At 39.5% G+C, this 23,246-nt stretch overlaps 3 protein-coding genes across 3 annotated transcripts; 1 reads left to right on the top strand and 2 right to left on the bottom strand.

The window, feature by feature from the left end:
* The first annotated feature begins 5,003 nt into the window (after positions 1 to 5,003).
* Positions 5,004 to 7,166, top strand: LOC115738932. The gene is made up of 2 exons (XM_048275301.1): positions 5,004 to 5,897; positions 6,442 to 7,166. The coding sequence occupies exons 1-2, from the start codon at positions 5,195 to 5,197 to the stop codon at positions 7,041 to 7,043; spliced, it is 1,305 nt and encodes a 434-aa protein (XP_048131258.1). The 5' UTR covers positions 5,004 to 5,194; the 3' UTR covers positions 7,044 to 7,166.
* Positions 7,167 to 11,935: 4,769 nt separating this feature from the next.
* Positions 11,936 to 14,296, bottom strand: LOC115738440 (pentatricopeptide repeat-containing protein At4g08210). Its single transcript, XM_030671098.2, has one exon. It carries the CDS (start codon positions 14,044 to 14,046, stop codon positions 11,971 to 11,973), a length of 2,076 nt encoding a protein of 691 aa, XP_030526958.1. The 5' UTR covers positions 14,047 to 14,296; the 3' UTR covers positions 11,936 to 11,970.
* A 1,882-nt stretch (positions 14,297 to 16,178) lies between these two features.
* On the bottom strand, positions 16,179 to 22,137 carry LOC115737021 (O-fucosyltransferase 10-like). Its single transcript, XM_030668968.2, has 10 exons — positions 21,538 to 22,137; positions 20,778 to 20,874; positions 20,261 to 20,328; positions 19,979 to 20,067; positions 19,399 to 19,596; positions 18,975 to 19,179; positions 18,697 to 18,864; positions 18,397 to 18,564; positions 17,720 to 17,910; positions 16,179 to 16,821 (listed from the first exon to the last, which is right to left on the bottom strand). Exons 1-10 carry the CDS (start codon positions 21,892 to 21,894, stop codon positions 16,617 to 16,619), a joined length of 1,746 nt encoding a protein of 581 aa, XP_030524828.1. The 5' UTR covers positions 21,895 to 22,137; the 3' UTR covers positions 16,179 to 16,616.
* Positions 22,138 to 23,246: the final 1,109 nt, after the last annotated feature.

Here is a 23,246-nt window from a genome sequence, read left to right on the forward strand (position 1 = left end):
TTGAGGCCATTTTGGCGCTCCATTAATGGAGGATTTTCTTTTCCCTGCTTCAGGTGGCTGACCAAAATATTAGGGCCTTCGATCCAGTAACTGGGACAAGTTCTTCTTGTCTTCTGGGCCGCGCATTCGTTATGGGCCTCGATCCATGTCACGGAATCGAAACTGCATCATGCAAATTAAGGTGATGAACACCAGAAAAGATTATTCGAATCACTGACAAAATCTAATCAATCTCAAGGTGAGTTTGTTTGGGGGAGAACTTGCTAAAGGAAAATACTTTGAAGGGTGGTTAATTTTCCTTCGTTTGGTGATATTTGACAGAAATCGTTTTCCGGTGTTTGGATCCCATCCGGAAAATAAATTCAATCTCATAACTTTATCTTAAATCCCAAAAAATTTTAAAACTCTAAACTCATTTGTCTTTCTTTTTTTTTTTTTTTTTTTTTTTTCCTTCTTGCTCCTCCTGTCGCCAAGCCTCAACAACGCCGGCGATTAGCCACCCTAGAGATCTATGAGGTTCGACCTCTTGTGGCCGATCGCTAGCCATCTCCGTGGCTCGGCCAACAGTGGAGCGAAAAGGAACAAAATCTAAAAATAAATAGAAATAAAAAGAATAAAACATTAAGAAATTTGAGATGAGCAATTCCGAAAAGTGTTTTCAATATTTTAGATTTATGAATTCACTTTCCTAATTTGACACATGAATTTCACATTGGCTAGAAAGTGTTTTTTGTTGACTAAATGACTTTCAGTAAATTAAACGTATGAAAGTCAGAAAAACACTTTCAATCAAACAAGCGCACCAAGCTCAGTTTGTTTCGCAGAAAAAAAACGATTTGAAAAATATTTTCCTGAAAATGATTACTTGTATCACTTATAAATGTATTTTCATTGTCCATGAAAATGTTTAAACATAAATTAAGTTTGTGTACTATGCAAGAGACGGTGAAAAAATTTTGATGAACAAGAGGAGGTTTGTCTATTTGGAGATTTGTGCATGTCAAGTTAGAGTTTTACAAAAGATTTAAGTTAATTTAATTTGGATTTGATCCGTTGCAATATCCGTGGACCCAAGACTTCGATCGTGTATAGAGGTGACGGATGAGAGTTTTGGTTGTATGTTATGTGAATATGGTGAAATTGACATGGCTCACGTGTTGTCCCATGAAGCAGAAGGAAGTGGATAGCTCAGACAAAATTGAAGATGAAAATTCACTTCGCTTATACAGTCGTAAATCTATTATACGGATACAGTCCTAAACCTTTATGCTAAACTCCAACATAGACATTCCGACCAATTATCTCTAAAATTTTTTGATGTGGCGTTCGATCAACGCCGACCGTTTAACGTGACACTTTGACCTAAACAACTTATGGGTTGCCACGTCAACAATTTCAGGCGGCAAGTGGTCCAAAGGACTATATTTGAATTTCGCACAAAGAGTTAAGACTATATTGACAAAATTAAAAAATTTGTAACTAAATTAGCATCCTACAATAAATTTAGGCTTGAATTGCTACTTTTCCTCGATTATATCTAAACCGAGACCATATTGGACTCTTGACTTTACATGTATTTGGTTAAATATCTATCCTTGTGTTCTCTACCCTTTTTTTTTACCAAACTCTACCCATTTCATTATATGAAAAAAGCTCGGACCAAAAAAATTTTTTATGGAAAAAGCTACAAAAAATCCTAAACTATACCCGTTATGGCACATTTACCCCAATTTTTTTGTGACACAAAAAACCCTAAATTTGAGCCAATGTGTCACATTTATCCCAAACTTTTTCTTGTAATATCGGAAATCCTAAATTTGTATCAGTGTAACACATTTATCTCAAATTTTGGGGTAAATGTATCATACGCAAGGGTGTCAAAAAAGCCCACGTCAGGTGGGCCTACTCGGCCCGGCCCACCGTTAGACTTTTTTTAACACCAATGTTTTCTTTTTATTTTTATTTATTTTTTCTTTTTGTATTCTTTCATTTGATGTGTTTGTTAATTGATTTTGATTCCAAAAGAAGAAGAAAAAAAAAAGAATCGGACCAGAATCCGACCCGAGTCGGGCCCGATCAAGCTCGATCTTGTTTTGTTTCGGGCTGGGCCGAGACCCGACCCAGCCCGTTGACACCCCTAATCATACGGGTATAAATCTAGGGTTTTTACTTTCACAAAAAAATAGTTTAGGGTAAATGTCTCGTATAGGTCTGGGTTTGTTGGTGTCAAAAAAAAAAAAAGTCTGGAGTAAATGTCACAAGGGTACAAGTTTGAAATTTTTGGCATCACAAAAAAAAATTTGAGGTAAATGTGTCACAATTAGCATAATTTAGAGTTTTCTGTGGTGTTTTTTTTCTCTTTATTATATTGCCTTGAAAGTCATTTTATTTAATCCTTTTGTCTTAGAATAATTTCTTGAGATCACGTTACAAGGAAGTTATTTTTATTTTTTTTTTCCTTTTTTACTTTTCATGTTGTTATTATATTGCCTTGAAAGTAATCAATTAAGAATATTTGTGAAATGGGCCATTTTGACAATTTTTTTTTTATTCTCGAATGACACATTCAATTATCGATATCAGATGAAAAACTCCTAAAACTTTTCTTTGAACTTGTCTATAATGAAATCGTTTAATTATGTTCGACAACATTCTATTTTAAAGTACAACTTTATTTCCTTACGCATTTATACTTACGAAAATCCTAGTAAATCGTCTAAACCCCGGGCTTCATTTTGTAGTTGTCATTGCAATCATAATGTGCAACACGATCCTCTCAGACATAGCAAAGGTATTTACGACTTAATTTTCTCAAATAGCATAAATATTCGTTATCTTATTTTAAGAGCACATAGTGACGCTTTTTTTTATTAGCGACTTCATCAATTTCGTACCCAAAGAAGGTTCGAAGTACAAATTTATGCATTCACACCATATGGATAGCCAATTTTATTTCCAGTAATCCCTATGAATATAAACCGGCAGCGGTGCATGCCAAGATAGGGGTAAAAAAAAAAAACACAAATCGACGGAAGGTCTATCATTCTATACACGTAATGTAAAGAATAATAGAGATGTCTTGAAAATTTTTACTGGTGAATGTCAAATATCAAAATGACAAGAGAAGTCAAGCATGCTACGACTACGAGTCTCGGGCATAAGCACGGCAGGAAGACTCAATCATTAGGCCATGTGCTCAAATAAACTAACCATGTTTACCACCTCTCCTTTTGTTGCAAATGTATACCACTCTTCCTTGAAAAAAATTACTGACCTGATAAAAAAAATCAATGATTCTTTTTGCCACATGTCGACCCTCAATTACACGAGTAATTTTTTTTCTACCTGCAAATAATTTTTTAAGTTGTATATCGATCACATCATACCCACTAGGTATCCTTTTATAAATAAAACACCGAAATACTTTCTCACTCCCGAGAGACAAGGCATATTGCTCTTTATCATAATAATCGCAGCGTCATGGTGTCCCGGAACGACCAAAACATAGTAAACGGATAGATTCATATGATCAAGGCCTTTTCAGATCACGGAGTTATTAAGAGACGTTGCATGGAGAATTTAAGGTTTCAAAATGCTAACTTTCAGGACAATGGCTTCATGGTAAAGACATAGGGGAATGTGGATGACATTGCTTTCTGGTAAAAAGTCGAATAAAGCTCATTGTTTCAGAGCCTGAGGCAAAAGGAATAACTCAAGCAGCCTTTTCCCTGAAGAGGGGAATAATCAGTGAGCATCTCCCTGTCAAATTTTCCCACACTTAACCCAATGAAACCCTAGCTTTGGTTAACAGGTCGTGTTCATAAAGATCGTGACCCATCCTTTTTATTTCTTTACTTTTTTTTTGTTTTGTTTTTGGCCCCTGGATTGCAGAGATGAGAGATTGTTTAATTCAGTCATGCTTTGATATTTATTTAAAAAAAGTGTAGATTCACTTAGACAAGTGTGAGAGTATTCGACATACAAGGTATTTGAGAAAGTACAGAAAAGTCCTAAGTTGTTGTATTTTATTCGCTCTATAATACTTAAATTTTACACCGGAAAAAGAAAAGAAAAACAAAAGTTCACGCCGTATAATCGTACACCATTCAACTCATCATGCTATTTCGAAACGTTGGGACCGACAAAGAATATATGAATTATGGTCGCGTATGAAAGTTTCCCTGACCATTCCTCATCACTAGCATAGCAACATACACAACAGTTGAAGCGTTGGCTGCAATATTGTTAGCTTGCCTTTGCTCTTATCTTATTTGGTTACATCCATAGATGACGCGGAATCTCGCATTAGGCGAAGAACTTTTGCACGCCGAAAGATGTCAAAGCTGATTATGCTAAGTCAGTGCAGGTATCTCTACATCTCAATTTTCAGGATTGAAAAGTCGCATGAATCGTTTATACGGTAACTCTTTTGGAACATAATAAATATACGCTGCTTTTTTCAAATTTGTTTATTTGAAAGGACCCTTTGTAATGGATTTGCACGCATGTTAAAATGACTATGTAGTGAAAATGAGAAAGAATTCACTTCACTGTAGTAAATCTGCTCTTCAAGTCGCAGTACGCCTAATGAAACGAAATGTCTGTGACTCTGCTGCTTCATTTGCTCGTGGACGTGAGGCAAAAGCGTAAACCCAAAACAGTCAAATGAATTTCACCTTTCTCTTATATTTTCCTTAGTTTCCTACATCTGCATTCTAAATCATTTCCTGTTGTAATGGAGTGAATATGAAAAACAGACTTATATGTACACAATGAAACGCTTAAAGGGCCTTGAAAGATACAACCCTAATAAATTGCTCATATCATCCTAGTAGTTAGTGGGCAACTTCCATTTTTTTTGGTTGTTTTTTTTTTGTTGGGGGGGGGACTTTTTTGGGGTTTTGCAATATATATTATTTGTAATTTCCAAACTCCTAAGTTTATGTAGGGCCCCATGAGGCCCCAATTATTTTTGTCATCTCTACAAAAGGCATCTCCTCTTATTACTCCCATCACTTGCTTTAGCTTCACTGAAATCTCTAGAACCCAAATCTGAAACCTAGTTCCATGTGAAACAAATCCTCAAGCTCAGCCAAATCAATCCACTTCTTTTCTTCTTCTTCTTCTTCTTCCTCTTCTTCTGCTTCTTCTTTTCTGCACCTCAAGCTATAGCACCACATCTATTTCTGCTCCAATGGCCAAGCCTAGACTCTCAAGAAAACCCCAAGAAACACACGAGACCGAGAGCAAAGATCTCCAGAAGCTAGAGAAATCATCCTCATGGACTGTAGTGAGGAGTTTCTTGAGCTTCAAGCATCTCCAAACACTGGAACAGCAACCGCTTAACCCGGACCATAAGCAGAAGAAGAAGCAAAGCCAGAAGCAGAAGCAGCAGCAAAGCCAGAAGCAGAAGCAGCAACAGGAACAAGCAGCAGTTGTGGAAGAAAGCAGCAGGAAGTGCAAGAAGATGAAGTGCTCAGGTTCGCTTTGCAGCAACACAAAGGTCATGCAGAAACCGTCAGAAGTGATCACTGCTGAAGCCCTCAAAAGAAGGTCTTCAATGGGTTCGTTCAGCGGTGCTGGTATGAACACTAACCATAGCTCGAGTTCGAGCAGATCCATAAAAGTTCCTCTGCAAGAGCTCAATGGGGTTGTGCCTTCTGCTACTTCGTCGTCGCTCTCGGCGTCTTCCAATAGTTCCTCCTATGGCGGGTCTTTCAGGGGAATGCCGTTCAGGAGATTCTCTGGCTGCTATGAGTGTCGAATGGTGGTTGATCCGGTTCTGGGTTTCACCAGAGACCCTTCCCTGAGATCCACCATTTGTTCTTGCCCCGAGTGTGGTGAAATCTTCATGAAACCCGACAACCTGGAGCTTCATCTCGCTGCTAGACATGCAGGTAATCCTATTCACGAGTCCCCGAATTATAGTCCTGTTCAATTTGTTTCTCATTATTGCTTCGGAATGTGGCCATCCCATCATCGTATTCGAGCGAGCGATATTCGACGGTGCGGTTCCTACTAATTTAAAAGATACGGCTTTGGCCAGAGACTCAATGGACTGTCATTTCATCTTCCCTTCATTGTTAGGATCTTGAAAAATACAGTGTGAATAGTCTTCCTCACAATGTGCTACTCATTGAAGGATCACGGTGACATCGAAGCTTAAGCTATTTAGTAGTAACAAGCTTGTAGAGAGCGAATCATAGTAGTTTCTTGTGTGCTATAAAAAACTAAAGTTTACTCCACAATGGGATTTACGATCTAATTAGATTTTCTGGAAATGCAGAAACTGTCTGTCTGCACTTTCTCCAAAAACCAGAACTGGTCGTTGTAACTTGTTTTCAGTTTAGGCAGTCACCTATCTCTGTTCTGGCTATGGCTTATCTCATCAACTAACTCAGCCAACTTCATTTTGATTTATTTGTTTTCCTTTATATGTAGTGTCCGAACTGGGTCCAGAGGACACGAGCAAGAACATTGTGGAGATCATATTCCAATCCAGCTGGTTAAAGAAACAAGCACCCATTTGCAAGATAGACAGGATCCTCAAAGTTCACAACACCCAAAAGACCATCTCCAAGTTCGAAGAGTACAGAGACTCCATCAAGGCCAAAGCCACCAAGAAGAACCCCCGTTGCATAGCTGATGGGAACGAGCTCCTCCGGTTCCACTGCACCATGTTCTCTTGCTCGCTAGGCCTCAACGGCTCCTCCAATCTCTGCAACTCGATACCGCAGTGCAACGTGTGCAACATAATCAAGAGCGGGTTCAAGGTCGGCGAAGAGGGGGTCTTGACCACTGCGACGAGCGGAAGAGCCCACGACAACGCGAGTTCGGCCATGAAAACAGAGGACGACGAGAAGAGAGCAATGCTGGTGTGCAGGGTGATTGCAGGGAGGGTGAAGAAGAACGCGGAAGGGAGCATGGAGGAGTATGACTCCGCGGCCGGGGCTTGTGGGTTGTACTCCAATTTGGATGAGCTGTATGTGTTCAATCCTAGAGCTATCTTGCCTTGCTTTGTCGTAATCTATAGGGGGTTCTAATAGCTTCTTCTTGCTTTCTTTTTGCTAATTTTTCTCTTCCTTTTCTTCACTGTGTTTTCTGATATCTTTTCCAGTTTTTCTATCTGCAATATCATGTTGAAGTGAGATTAATTGCTCCTTGGGGAAGATCTTTTCATGTTGCTCTTGGGGACTTGTTGTCTGTGAGATTTGATTTTGATAGGCTAGATAAAATTTGATAGATCTCTGGAAGGATCAATCAATAATGCTTCTGCGATTAAAATCGACCGATTCGATCCTCACGGAGTACGGTGGTCCAAAAGCAATTCAAGAAGTGCAGCTTCACTTAGGCCAAACAGGGCAACCATGAGAAACAAAACGGTGCCAAACGAGGAGGTAGTTAATAGCAGAGGTACACAGATGGAATGAAGTGCCAGGGACAGGCGGGGCCAATAGGGTTTCCAGACAAATAAGGAAAAGTACTGGAGGGTCTTTCCTCATTTGGCTCAGAAAGTCTAATCGGAGCATCAAGTCTCTTATTGAGTACTCCTATTTTTAAGCTCTGCTTGTTTCGTGAAAAAATAAGCTATTTTTAAAAGATGAAAAGTCAAATTTCCAGTAAAATGACTATATTTTCCGGTGTTTGATTGAGACCCGAAAATGAATTGAAAAATATTTTCCGTCGTTTGATAAGGAAAATCTAATTTTATTTTTTGCATAGTCGTTTGGTTGAAAATTGCTTATGTGGACCCGATCATCCTACATAGCATTGCCATTGCTAGTGTGGACAATTTTTCTATTTTAAAAAAAATTAATATTTTTTTATTTATGATTTTTTTGTTAATCTTATTTTTTTATTTTATCTCTTCTTCTTTTTTCTTCTTTAATTTCTTCATCAGCCGATTATCGGTCCCGATGAGGCAAGGTTTGGCCTAAGCAAGTCGGCCTCGGGCAAGGTCGAGGTAAGGTCGAGCCTATGGCTGGCAACCGGTGGAGGAAGTAAAAAAGAGAGGAAAATAAAAGAAACATAAGCATTATAAAAAAAGAAAAGAAAGAAAAGAAGAAAAATAAAAAAATAGTATAAAAGAAAATTAATATAAAGAAATTGATGGAGCAAAGATGAGGGAAAATGTTTTCCTCTTCTCAAAAAGAGGAAAATATTTTCTCACTTTTGAAGGAGTTTTTTCATGAGTGAAAAATATTTTCCTAAACTAGTTTATTTTCTGTAAACCAAACGCCGGAAAACCCGAGAAACATTTTCCTGAAAGTTATTTTTCACGAAGCAGATGGAGCCTTAATTAAATTACACGTCTCGAGTTCCAAACGATATTTTTTTTTTGGGGTTTAGAGGGATACAAACTTGATATGCAGGCAAATCGTCCACATAAGGTGAAGGAAACTTCAAACTTGACAATGATGCTGAGAAGAAAGTACAAGATTCAATCTTACTTTAGGCTGGGCCAGACCAGCTTCTGGTCCTGTTTTTGTTCCATGATGGTTGTCCCTCTTATCCTGCATAGACAGTCGCGCATGGCCTTCTTGCTTTGTGATGTGCAGTCTCACCATCTTCTTGACTCTTATTTTGTACTCGTTATCTCATTATGTTCACTTTCTTGAACTCCGACAAGATTTTTAAGCGAGGATGGGCTCAATTAATGAGCGCTCTAACAGAGAGATTAGTGTCCATTTTGGCTTGGAAAACCACAACCCTGGCACTCATATAGAGGCATTGTTTCTAGCTAGTATCTTATACACCTACCCATTATTTCAGATTAAAAAAGCCATATACCCATATAGGCGTACGACCTTTACATCAATTGACTCCACAATTTATGAACTTGAATTGACCCCACAATTTATGAACTTGAATTGACCCAGTGAATTTGCATATATGCTAGGAGACCTCGAGAGTTGAGTCGATACTATGACGACGCACTATTTGAGCATATTTTTTAATCCCTCTCGGGAGAATCCGGTATCGCACTGATCAGATGCACTATCACTGCGAAAGGGCGGAATAAAGCCGAGTTAATCAACCAATTCAAAAAATCCACGTAAAGAATAAGCAAGTCAAATATCTCTCTCTCTCTCTCTCTCTCTCTCACACACATCAAGAGTAAACTTTGGCGCCAAAAGTGGAGTGGAGGGGCCACACTAGGAAATTTCTCTGAATTTTGTTACTAAATTATTGTTTCCAGCTTAGGAAAGAAAGAGGGAACAAAAAGGAGGCAAAAAAGATTGCCTTGCTTGAGAAAACTGAAAAAGCTCATATTTGCTCAGGCTCAGGCCACCATAAGGAAGGAGAGGTGGGATTGGTGAAATGATTGAGGAATGAAAGCAACAGAACATTGGCATGATAAAAGAGACTTCAACAAAGCCAACTAACAAAAGCATGATAAAAGTCCTTGTAGAAAGCAAAGGATCAGACCCCATGTTCCGGTGCTTGATCCAAAAGTTGTGAGGTCGGGCTTGTTTGTCTCAGGGCGGGAGCAATCTGTGGGACCATCACCATAATTGAAGAAAGACCACGGGGACCATTCATGTTCTGCCAATCAATGGGGAATGAGTAAGGTGATCCATAATAAAACAGACAAAAGAAGAGATGAACATAGTACTCATCAACTTCCATTGAGATCGAGAAGTCCTAGTCATGTGGTAGACTAGACCATACACCATATGAGAACATGTGATCTTTGTACAGTTCTTGAATGTCCCTGAACAGTTTATGTCTTGTGCACTACTTCCGATAATCCTAAGCGAAGATGGAAAGAGATAAAAAAGTGCTGAGAAAGGATGTCAGTATAGCTTGGAACAAGCATTAACTAGCTGCACTGCACTCCACGAAGAACTGGTACTGTTAATTGTTGAAGCGCTCTGATTGTGTGATCTCCACTGCATTTCAGGAGAAAGCAGAGATTACTCATGACTTCCACTGGAAAAACAGGGCGAATGCCCAAAATGGATTCTTTTGCGTCGTGTCTGGGAGATTCAGCTAACCAGAATCGGGAACGTCATATCTGGGTGAAACATCTAGTCTCGAATGACTTTAGTTTCTCTCTGTCATGCTGTGAATCTATAATCACACAAATCAAGCAAGGGTTTAGGTCAGCCCTGTGAATCCATAATCAGTCCCAAATCAAGCATGCTGCCGGTGAGCCATTCAAAAGCTTTGCTACTTCCAAGCATAATCAAATTTCACCAGGCTTTCTTTTCCTGCCACATACAGAAGCAGAAGCGTGAAAACAGCTACCAAGACTTATTAATGTGATGTTAACAAGTCAAGAACCTGGATACCAACACCTCAAGTTGAATATTTGCAGGGACAATTTCGCCCTATCTAAACATATGCTTTTTTGATGTCCAACTATTGATGGATTCGAAGGCCTTGGTGTCGTTCCCAGCGCCACAGACACAGGGATAAACCACTACAGAACCACCCCAAAAAGGGAGGCTTTACTTTGCACCCCCATCATCTGTGGTGGTTGGTGCATATTCACATTTCCTTGAAAGGAAGAGGGATTGGCTCTAGAATATGCTTACAGCAGGGTTTGACTAGCACAATTTCCATGGACAGCTACAATGGAGAAAGGCATGCAGGCCACAAGCTTCCGTGAGACGGAGATTCCCCTACCTAAGACTGATCTGGTCAATGCTAGCTCTAGTGTTTCAGGAAAGATTTATGGTAGAATCATGTCAGTCTACGCGCGAGGGTGTTGTCTCAGAACTACATCCATCAGCTGACATACGACCTCAAGCCTAACTGAATATGAGCCATCGTGGAACTGGTCCTGAACCAGGCATCCGGTGCCTTCCCATCTCTGACTTTCTGGACATCAGAAAGGACAATGTTCAAGGAAGTTTCAATCCTTAAGAAATCCATGCGTCACGAAAAAAGGTTAAAAATGTGGTGCCTGAATTTAACATCAAAACCACATGGATGCTGATGCACACAAAACACATGCTTCATTTCTGCTTTATCTGAAGCTTAAAATGTCTGATGTAAATAAATGGACACAAATTTTTAGAGTGAGAACCACCATCAAGTAATGACAACCAGAATTGAAACTGATTGTAAGTCCTTTTGAATTCACTATCTTCCTAAGGACTTGCAAAATCAATCTAGATTTGCTCTCTCGTCCAAAGTTGTCTTTCTTCTAATGATTAATTTGAATGATCTTATTGCATGCTTGTAATGACATGCACATGTGCACTGATACTGTATAACAGTAAACATATCTTCGTGTATGTGCACACGGACTGTTGAAGAGAAATAATAACCTTGCAATTTTTCCGCTTCCTTTTCAACATTGCTTCCACTTTTCAGTTTGGAATGTACAAACTGTAAGGCTACATGTCAAAATTCAGAAGTATGCAATTCACAATCTTTACAGCCCTGTTGCTGATTCCAAGTCAGGCTTCTTCATTTGCAGACAAACCTTCAGACATAAAGGAAACTCTGTCGTAAGACCACATTGACTCTGTTTTAAAAGGACACAAAAAGGAGAATTGGGAATTTCAATTCACCTCTGAATTTGGTGCATAATGTAGCTGCAAAGCAGCACCTGCCAGATTATGCTTCTCAGATATCAAGTCCTTGACTCCTTATGTACTCAATGTGGTGAATAGCAGATTCGTGTGCCTATGGAGGCTAGAACAATATGACATGTCTTCTTCACTTCCCTATAAGCATCTTAGATTGAATTATTCACAGAGGGAGACACTCATAAATCTGAATTAGAAAGAAGGGAAGTTTGGGTACCTGTAAAGTGTAAGACGTACAAACATTTTAAGATTATCTCAACAGGCATATCCTGGTGGAGTTTCTACTAGCTTTTCTGATGCGATAGGAAGCATCTACATCTTCCTTCCATGTGATCGCACAATTTCTGCAGAAAGAGCTATCTAGTATTTTTCATCCCTGAAAGTCATTTTTCCTTTAAATTAAAGCGCATGCTGGAAATCAAGACTTCTAGGTTGAAATCTCAACCCAGCTTTTTCCAGCCTCTTTAGTCCCCAGTTTCTTAGCAGATTTTCTCACTTTGGTCAGGTTTGCCCACATACCCAGTGTTGCATAGACGTTTGAGAGCATCACATATATAGAAGGGTCTTCTGGAGAGATTGCAAGGAGGTTTTCTGCAATGCCATCAACTAGTTCAGTTTTACCGTGACTTGCACAAGCCTCCAGCAATGAGCACCATATGGTTTTATCAGGTTTAAATGGCATACTGGAAATTAATTTTCTTGCCTCTTCAAAATGCCCGAATTGACCAAGAAGATCAACCATGCAGTAGTAATGCTCGCAATGAGGTATTAGTCCATATTCACTTCCCATAGAACTGAATACTGTTTTTGCCTCTTCAATAAGACCGGCATGTCTACAGGCCGCAAGAACACCCAATAAGGTAACTTCATTGGGCTTTTCCCCTGATTGTAACATCTCATAGAACAACCTGATTGCCTCTATTGCCCATCCATTTTGTGCACAACCTGTAATAATAGCTGTCCAACAGACAGTTCCCTTTATTAAAGTGCTGCCAAATAGTTTTAAGCCATCCTCAATGTCACCACATTTTGAATACATATCGATTAGAGACGTAAGAGTAACCTCCTCGAGTTCATACCCACTCTTGACACTCAAAGCATGCACCTGTTTACCATTTCTGATAGATGCTAAACTTGAACAGATTTTTATAGTGCACGAAATTACAAACTTGTCCACATAAACACCTGAAGCCATCATATGCCTAAACATTGAGAGAGCAAACAAGTCGTACCCCAATTTGGCACATCCTGCAATCAAGCCAGACCATGCTAAGATATCTCTTTGTGGAAGTAGGTCAAACAATCTCAATGCAATCTGAATATTCCCATGCTTTGCATATAAATCTACAAGAATGCTACCAACAATATAGTCCAATTCATATCCACTGGTAACAACTAAAGCATGTAATTGAAGTGTAAGTCCCAAGTCAAGCAAGCTGAAGCAGGCCTTCAAACCACTGCTAAAGGTGTAAGAATTCATGCGCACCCCTGACCAGTAAATTTCCAAGAGCAGTTTGAGAGCAGCCGTGTTGTGTCCACAGGCAACATATCCAGAGAGTATGGAATTATAAAGAGCCAAAATTTCATGATCTGAAAATCTGAAGCTTGTGCATTCATCAAACACTCTGAGTGCATCACCTAGTTCGTCACATTGAGAATACATATCAACCAGCGCCGATGCAGAGTAACAACTAGATTCCAGGCCAGACTTAATCAAGTAACCATGAGCTTGTTGCCCAAAAGCTAGCAAACCAAGAGAACCACAAGTTTTGAGAGCACAGGAGAATGTGAAACCATCAAGCTCTAAACCTTGGTGGTGCATCATATGGACATGTTCCAGTGCACGCGGGCTTCCCTGATCTGCAAAACCAGCAACGATGCTGTTCCAAGAGACAACATTCCGGCCTGGCATCTGATGAAACAAACTCAACGCCTCGTCCATTAAACCTTCCTCACAGTACCCGAAGATCATAGTATTCCACGAAACCGATGTCTTCTGCGGTATTTCTCCAAAAACACTCCTGGCATCACTCACACTCCCGCACCTGACATACATGTTGATAAGGGAGTTCATCAAAACAGTGTCAGACTCCATCTTAGCTTCGGCAATCCTGCTATGAAGCGTTCTACCCAAATCAAGATCACCCAAGAGACCACAAGCTTTCAGAACCGCAGAGTACACGAATTCGTTGGGCGTCTCTGATCCTGACTCCAACATTCGATGGTACAATCTCAGAGCAAGCTCAGGCTCTCCCATATTAGCATAGGCGGAAACCATGGTACCCCAAGTGACTAGATTCTTGTGGGGCATACCATCAAACAGCTTATATCCATCGCCCAATTCATTGGAACCCACGTACATGGAGATCAGATTGTTCGCGAAATAAACGTCATCCGAAAGCCCAAGCTTGATCACCCGAGAGTGAACTGATCTTCCAGGTTTGAGAGCTCGAAAGCGCCGACAGTGGCGCAGAGCCCCCATGAGACAACTGCCCGAGTCCATCACTTCCCCTGAAGCTTCAAGAAACTACCTTTGCAACATCATTGCATTTCGGAGTCCATTAGAAAACACTCAATCTGTCTGATGTGCCGCAAAGCTTCAGTTCCGAGAGCGTTTCCCCATTACCTGTGGCTGGGCTCCGCCATGAATGAAGCCCGCGAACGTGGGAAGGACGGGATTTACAGAATCGGTCAATTCATCAAGCCATGCTGGTTAAGAAGGTCATCTCACAATTGGATCAGGTCGTCCCTTGTACAGTAAAATATTCTTATTAATGACATCATATATTTTTCTTGTGTAACGCATTCATCATTAGTAAAAACCAGCCTGTTTTCTCGTAAACTTCGTTTTTTGGTGATAAACCTTAATTCCTCATGATTAATTTTATTATTTAAAAACATAAAATATTCGACGTAAATTGTACAAATAAATGGAAACTTTTTTTGTTTATTACAAGTAAACGTAGCTTCAAATTTTGTGTACCATAATGTAGAATCAACATTAGCAAAGCTACTGTACATTTTATAACACACGTTAAAGCAAATTTTACATTTACTAAGGCTCTGTTTGTTTTACAAAAAATGAATGATTTAGTAGTTTTTTCTTAAAAATAATCACTTATATCGCTTATAAAAATAAATGAACTAAAAGTATTCGTATTTTTTCACAAAAATATTTATTCATAAATTACTGTTGATAATAAAAATAATAATTATTGACTAATTATTTCAAGCGGTACAATAAATTAATTTTAGAATTATACGGCAAATAACTTATATTTGCGAAGAACGACAGCTGTTTACCAAGAACAAACAAGGTTTACCACCATCTACAGTAGAAGTAGCCAATTCTCGATAAATGGAAGTTGTTCTCGGTAAAAGCAAGTTGTTCTTCGTGAATATAAGTAGCTTGTGATAAAAACAGACTGTTTAAAAAAAATAACCGGACATTGATGACCTCGATGTAATGAGGAAGAAGCTTATTTTGAAGGGAAGACTATGAAAAAAAAAAGGGCCTAATATAAATAAAAAAAAAGAGAGAGCTAATTTTACTATATTTTTTAATTATATTCAAAACTTTTTTTTGTCTCATAAAAAATCCTTAACTTTCACTTTTATTCTAATACTACTGGCCTAGCACAAAAAAAAAATAAAAATAAAATAAAAAAAATAAAAAAATAATAATAATTCAACTTTAGCATTTGTCCCAATTATATCCAAAACATTTTTATCTCATAAAAAATCCTCAACTTTTACTTTTATCTCAATTTCATCGTCGTCCACCTTACATCCACAATCACCATTAGTTAATCTTACATTGATCGAATTTTCTCGCTGAAAATACCAATAAATCTTTGAAATTAAAAAAAAAAAACAGGTTTCATGGACGGCGAAATTTGAGATTGTTTGTCCAAACAATCAAATCTTCATGTCTAGACGTTTTTTGGGCTGTTGAGTATCTGGGACAATCCGAAACGCACCGTCCGTGATTTTTTTTATATCGGCTTTGCTGAGATGTAATTCATTAACGATGTGAAAATGTCACGTGGGATTATAATTGTGACAAAAGTAAAAGTTGAGGATTTTTTAAGATCAAAAATAGTTTTGGATATAATTAGGACAAATGATAAAGTTATGGATTTTTTGGGTACTAAGTTGGTAAAATTAGGACAAAGGTAAAAATTGAGGATTTTTTGGATATTAGGTCGGTAGAATTGGGACAAGTGCAATAAATTTAGTTTTTTTTTTTCTAACATTTCGAACTCATATTTGCGTGAAATAACAGATTTACCATGACAAACTAAGATTCATCACAAACTCATACACTTTACGAACAAATAAATCAAGTTTACCACTAGCCTAGATATAATATATTCTCGATAAAAAGTAGTTGTTTTCGGTAAACGAGATTTGTTCTTGGTAGAAGATAGTTTTCTTCGCGTTCCACGTCAAAGATAAAGAAATTTTAGTCAATTTTTTTATTTTATTTTTTCAAAGTTTGTGCTCAATTCTTTATTATTGAAATACCTTTGTGTAATATGGCCTCCTGTTGTGCGCGGTACCAAACATAAGACGTTTCTCACTGTAAGAACGAGGAACTTAATTAGCAAGTGAAGAAATGGAGGCTGAGGTTATACGTGTAATTCCTTCTTCATAGGAGAGATCTAATCTCATGTTCATCTTTCTTTTTCTTCTCTGTTTTTTCCTCATGCCTGCTTGCCAAATCACGGGATAAGTTACAGAGAGAGAAAAGGAAAATGTGTCAAAACGACAGCCCTCCTTCCCTTACCAGAGGACATGGCTAGTTAATGTCAAATGTAAAGGCACATACAAGCAAGCACCACACCTCGTATCTACACTTGGTCCTTCCAGAGAAACTACCCCAAATCCCAGTGCGAAATTCTTTTCGACAAACAAAGGCTATATGGTCGAACGAAGCGAAAGAATGTCGAGTCATCAAAAACTGGGACTTGGCACCTCAAACTCAAATCCAGTAAGGAGAAAAGGGAAAAATCGAATCTGGGTAACTGCACAATTGAGCGGGAAGTTTGAGATAACTATGATTTGGCTGTGCTATCTACCAGTGCCGAGTTCCACGTTCCGTGTGTGCACAGGTCTGTGTGTTGAGTCATTGGATTGCTGGAGACATCCGCATTCTGGTAAAGGATAGGTATAAATGGAGGTCTTTCTGTTGAACTTTTTGACTCTAGGTACGATCATGCCTTTGCGATCGTTCTCCCTAAGCATCGCCTCCATCTGAAGCTTCAACGATGACCAACTGCAATCACACAGAAACAGACAGCGGTGAGAAAAACTGGTATCTACAGCCACTTCCCTTTTGTCCAGGTACGTGGCTGGCCACAATGATTGCATTCGTGGACAACATCCACCAGAGTGAATATACTGAGAACTTATCCTACTGCATCTTCCTTTGACATGGTAACAGCATTGTTAGAAAATATCCCATCCATATCTTGTCTATGTCTCGTTAAAAGTTCTTAACTATCGGGTGGAGGAAGTATAATATGTAAGGAATCTTGCGTCTATTACATTCAAGATCAGTGGCAGCCCGATTCACGTGCTGAAGGATTGGCAGATGAACAGGTTGAAAATGAAAATAACATTGATCGTGGGGTAAACAAAAACAAGAAATTCATTGGCAGGATGGATGCATGGACGAAATCATGGGAAAAAGAAACATGGCTTTAATATCATGTTAAAAAATTTAACCCAAGCTTAGGCTTCGAGGAAGTAACATTAGGTGCGTTCTGTACAAATCACAATGGAAGTTGATGTGAGATGCCTAAGAAATTGTGAGCCTTCAGTTTACCGCAGAAAATGGGTCGCTCTCAAATTTGAGAGCCAGTGCCACTTTTTATCCAGAGTGTTTAGCTGGTATGACATATGATTACTTCTGAACTCTTAACAATTTTCAGCACATGCTTTGTATGCAACTCAGATCAAGTACTCGTTCAGTCGAAGATACTTTTTACTGTACTTATTTGTGAACTTGCAACTATATATGGATGTATCATGTATGAAGTTACACAATGCAAGATATGCATTCCCACGGAACAGAAATAGTTAGTATGGCAACTCCAGATTTCTCTAAAGGGAGTAGTAGGAGAGGAGAAAGAGAGCCAGAGTGTCACGGCAATAAGGACGAGGCACATTACCTTATACTTGCATCTTGCAGTAAAAGAACCAGCTTATTTTTATCTGGCTTAAGGGTTTTCGAATGTCCACCATATAGGAATCTTCGGTGGCCCATGAGGAAATGCGGGAAATTCCCACCTTGAGTTGTCACAAAAACCTCACTGAACAAGCATACAGTGTAATCTAAAGCCGCCAACCTTGAAGAATAACCCTACAGAGGAGAAAGGGGCTACTTAAACAAAGTAACTTGCAGTTCCAGAGGGCATCAAATGATTAGACCCTTGTTCAATTTTTTTTTTTGGGTCCAAGACCCTTGTTCAATTTAGTCAGCACTAATTTGGTTGTTGCCAATTTCCTGTTGTCTCCGGGGTCATTTTGGGGAAGAAGTCGCGAGCCTAAGCATTATTCATGAGATCCAAGATGCAGTTCTTAAAAATAAGGGTTAAAACTTCTCAGAGGTGAATGCTACGAAGATGCTCCAATCAAGCTCAAGCCAGTTATAACCAGATTTTGTGACTTGGTGCACGTTACATTTTGACTGGACAAAATTGTGCATTATGCAGATATATCACATGGATGAGATAAAGTCCATGGAAGGCGAGAGTATAAGGTAAGGCATGAACTTAACAATGCGCAAAACTCAGTGTTACCTATCTATCCCAGAGTCCATATTGGAAGTGAGAGTAAGAACATTTACCGCAAATGGAGCAAGTTCTTCAGGGGTTGCAAGAGACTCCTTCGTATAAATAAGGGGAAACATCTTCAGCAGCGGAGTTAAGTACCTTTCTGCATGGTAAATCTTTCCCGAGGCTAAGTATATTGAGGTGGTGTTATCAAATCCCATGCCACGTAGCATCATCCCGACCTATGCTGACAGAAAAACATCACACAAGAACTTCCTATTCATCCAAATAGCTATACTACAAAGATTGAACATATTTTACGGGAAGCAATCATATGTCTGTATAAAATGACCAGATAGTTCAAGGAAGAGCACCTCCAAAGGCGTTAGAGGGCATTTCCCCTCCAGCCGATTAAGGCCAGGTACGATAATGCGGTCTCTCCTTTTAAACTTCCCTTTCCAACCTCTTTCTCGGATCATGTCAAGTTCAATTTTTTCAGTCTTGCCTCCATCATAAGCACAGCATGAAAAGGCGACCATATCCTACAGTTAAGGGGGAGACCACCATCATTATAAATGGGAAACGAACAACCTTCTCATAGGGTGGACAAATTGTAGAGACCCAGAAGGTCGTAAGTAATAGTCCATAGTACCTCCTCAAAGCGAAGGTGGATCGAAACATACTTTCCGCCAGTCCTCAAGCCCTTCTCTTTCATTCTACCAACTATTTTATCCGCGAGTACTGCTATTGAGGAAGAGAATCGCAATGCTTTAAAATTTGCTAGGCATCTTAGCAATTGAATATGAGGCGGCACATTCATTGACAATCTGTTGGCAAAAGGGGCAAGTCGGATTACCCTGCATTGATGTTCAACTGTATCAACAGCAAGTTACAATGATCTCCTTAACCTTCATAGGGAAGATAATCGAAACAAAGCTACATGCAGGATGAAATTATCTCACTCCATGCTCATCTTTTAGGCATGCTAATGATCTTTGAGAGGACTATCTGCAGATCCTTCTTAGATGAACATCATGCAAATAAGTAGAAATTGAGGTATGGATGTTCGTGCTTACCCTTGTTCCTTCATAACAGGAAAAACTTCTCTCATATAGTATTTTGCACTAGCCCAAGCTGGGACACGGATGTTTGGCATATTCGTGATGTTGTGACCATATCTTTCCATCACTTCCTCCGGCAATCGACGAATCACTTTCACATAGCCATCGAGCATGGCAATGAAATGATCCTCGTCGTATATATCACCAAACTCACTGTCAAATAATTTCATTTTATTACAAGCACATCAAGATATATAATAGAATTTCGTTTGAGAACTGCCCTAGTATAGCTGGAAAGATTAAGCATGAGAACATGCACGGGCCCGACTTCAACTTCCTCTCTCTTAAGGATTTCAACACACGATAAGAGTCATGGACTAATTTCCGGTTATCTGAGCGTTCCATCCATGTAATTATGGCCGGTTGAATTAAGTTACACATGCACTAGCATAAGTGTAGTGGAGTGGGGGGAAGAAGAGCACTGAGATCTATGGTTTTGGGCACGCTAACATGTGAGACACTAGCACGATGTATACAGGAACTACTGCTTATCGATATTTCTTCTGATGAGAAGCAAAGAGAGTTGGCCAATCACCTGGGATCCCTCCAAACACCATTGAATTCAAATCGAGGGATGACTAGTACTGCATTTAAAATCCCAGCCACAGCCACTGCATTGCAAATCTGATTAAAGAATGAGAGGCATTAGGCATATATTAGAAGGAACACGTCAATGCTTCACGCCAAAACATATCAATCTAAAGGTTGGAAATCGTTTCTCTCCCCCTCTTACATAGAAAAAATGGATTAAACTTCCACAATTACTGAAACAAGAAACTAAGAGGTATATTTTTATGACAGATAAAAAGTTGCTTACCGCAGAGCGCTGTTGATTAAGACCACCATTGGCTTCGACAATCAAGTATCCACTCGTTTCATTTGCATCTGAAATAACACAGTACATAACCAGTTCACTTCATTATAGATGCAATAAAAGAGGGTAGTCATTCTCATATGGACTAAAGCGCATTTAGATGCAATAAACTATAGGCCCAGAGATCTGTTTCGTTTCTGGGCATTTCTGGCAGACATGATCAGCACACATATTATGCCACTCTATTGCCAATAACAAGGGAATATCTCTAGAAGAAGATGCAACCTCTCCTTAGAGAGAGCGGATAATTCTATTTATTTATTTAAGGGTAGCTAGGTGGCTAACTGTCCCCTTTCGCGCACTATCACAAATCTGCGCATCTCGATAAGGTCACACAAACGCGCACTTCCCTTATGTTATGCATCCAGCCGCTTCACTAATGTGAATAGGTTATACAGAAGGGTGGGTTGGTTATCTACTCTTAAGCATTAAAGTCCATCTAAGGATGTTGGAGCTTTACCTGTGCCATTGGTGAGACCAAAATGTTGTCCAACAATTGTACTTAAACAAGGTCTTTGCTCTTTGAGTCTTCTTTTATATGTCCAAAGAGTTTCCAACTGCAATAAGTTCCATAAAACACAGAGAATTCAAGGATCAACACAAATGGATTACAAGGTTATCCCAGACACAGAGAAGGAGGGGATCAAGCTGCACTTGAAAATAAAAGGAGGTAACCATTTGTACAATGAACAACGATTCGATTTGAGAATTCACAACATAACTTCCAAACGGACTGACGAAACATTTGCAAGTAGCAAAGTTAAGGTTACACTCTGCGATCTGCGAGTTCTCACTGTGCTAAGCGAAACAACACAGAAGTGATACTGGTAAGTGGACCGAACAAGTTCCTGTCTTTTCCAGAAAATATAATCCAGCACAAGGCAACAGTAGAAACGATACTGCATTAGTGAAATTGATATGTACAGCAAGCAGTAAGCTCTTACAAGAAAAAAAGAAAAAACATATAAAAAATTATATTTTCAAATTCTCTTTCCCAATCAAGAAACAAGCTGGTTCCTACAGAGCCATACAAACAGGGTTAGGCACCAGCATTTTAGTCAATGCGAAAAACAACAAAATTACGGAACATTTGAAAAAAGAGAACACAGGAGAGCACAAAAAGAACAAAAGCAGTACCTTACAAAAAAAAAAAAAAAAGAACAAAAGCAAACAAACAAGAACTCAAACAAAGTAACAGAGAGAGAGAGAGAGAGAGAGACCTCGATTGCAGAAGAATTATCAGAGTGTATATCAGGCCAAAGCTTGTGGAAGATCTCATGGCTACGATAGACAGAGCCAGGGGGTGGAAGGAGGAGGCCCACCAGGGAAGAGAATGGGCCCACACACATGAGCATCCCACCAAAGTAGAGCAGGGCCAGAGCCGCCAGGTACCGGGCGCCCCGCCGGATCACGCCGGCGCCGAAGCTGGGCCTGCTCCGGAGCCTCCTCCGGCAGTTCCCGACGGCGGAGCCGCGGCGGGGGGACGGCGGAGGGCTCGGGGAGCTGCTGCTGTAGCCGAGAATGCAGCAGCAGTTCTTGCTCTTCATGGCCTTTGCACTCGCCTTCCCAATGGCCATGCAAGCAGCACACACCCAGAGAGAAACGGAGAGAGAGAGAGAGAGACAAGTTGAAAGCTCTAGAGTGAGATCGTCCCTGTTTCAAGCTCCCCGCTTTTTGGCTTTTGTCGTTGCTGCGGAATGTGCTTCAAGTTTAGAAATTTTGCCGTGGTGGGGGGACACCGAACAGTCTCTTCTTTGTCCTGCTTGCATCCCACCGGGGAATGATTTTTACTACCAAAGTATCCTTTGCAAGAAGCGGTTTCGTATGTTAGAGGAAAGGAACAAGAACCTCATGAAAGCAGCTACCTTTTTCCAATCCCCCATGTGAACAAAAATTTGTCGGGAAACCAACGTAATAACTCCTGGGAAATGACCAATCACCGTACCCAATTTGATTTGTGCCACTACTATTTAATCCCGCCCCACGAGAACTCTTATAATAATTTCGAGAATGAAACGAACTCTTGCTACAACCTTACTGGTACGCACGTACACGTTATCACTTATCCCGATTATCACATTTAGCACGAAAGTAGATGACGAGGTGATATAGTTTACAAGGGATTTGGGTGTATCCAGCAATTCAATAATGCCGCAAGCTCTTTCACTGCATTTGATTAATGCGAAGACCAGCTTACATTATGTCTCAAGAAGGTGTCTTTGACCGCCATTATCAGACAAACAACTGCATTTGTGATTCAGCGGATACGAGGCTCGAATCAAGAACCAAATCCTAGAAATATCACCTAATGATTGTACAAGGGTGACTCCTCCTCGCAGGATCAAGCATGACTCGTGGAACCAGACACTGACGAGAATTAAGCGGTAAGTGGTTCCTAGGTGCAGTATCCCCCTTTTTCACTTTGATTCGGATTAAAAGCTTTAAACTGTCAAGGGCATGCTCTTCCGGTCCTTGCTAATTAGCATTGATTTGCTCAACCTAAAGTGATGCTAAAGGCTCCTTTTTTTCGCCAAAAAATAATAATTTTATAAATCTACCATATGAATACCAATTCGATCATAAACTTATTAATCTTATTCCGAACCTTTGCGTGAGATTCCCATATAGTTCTTCAGGTCAATCTTTACGTGAAATCGTTGTCGTGACGATCTATTCAAAATTTAAATGATTACTTTGGAATTTCATGTAAAAGTTCAAAACTAAATTGGTAAAATTGACAAGTTCAGAACGGAATAGACATATGTACAATATGTTGAGAATTGACTCATCGAGGTAATTTTATCCTCTTGAATTTTGAGGCCCCACTCGTCAAAACAACTTGGGAAATCAATGTTCTATGCTTTCTTTTTGTGCATCATCTCGATAAGCATGGAAAAGACTAGGAAGTCACCCGAAGAAATGCTAAAGT

Source organism: Rhodamnia argentea, chromosome 2 (assembly GCF_020921035.1).
Source record: "Rhodamnia argentea isolate NSW1041297 chromosome 2, ASM2092103v1, whole genome shotgun sequence".
In the NCBI taxonomy this organism is placed as follows: Eukaryota; Viridiplantae; Streptophyta; class Magnoliopsida; order Myrtales; family Myrtaceae; genus Rhodamnia; species Rhodamnia argentea.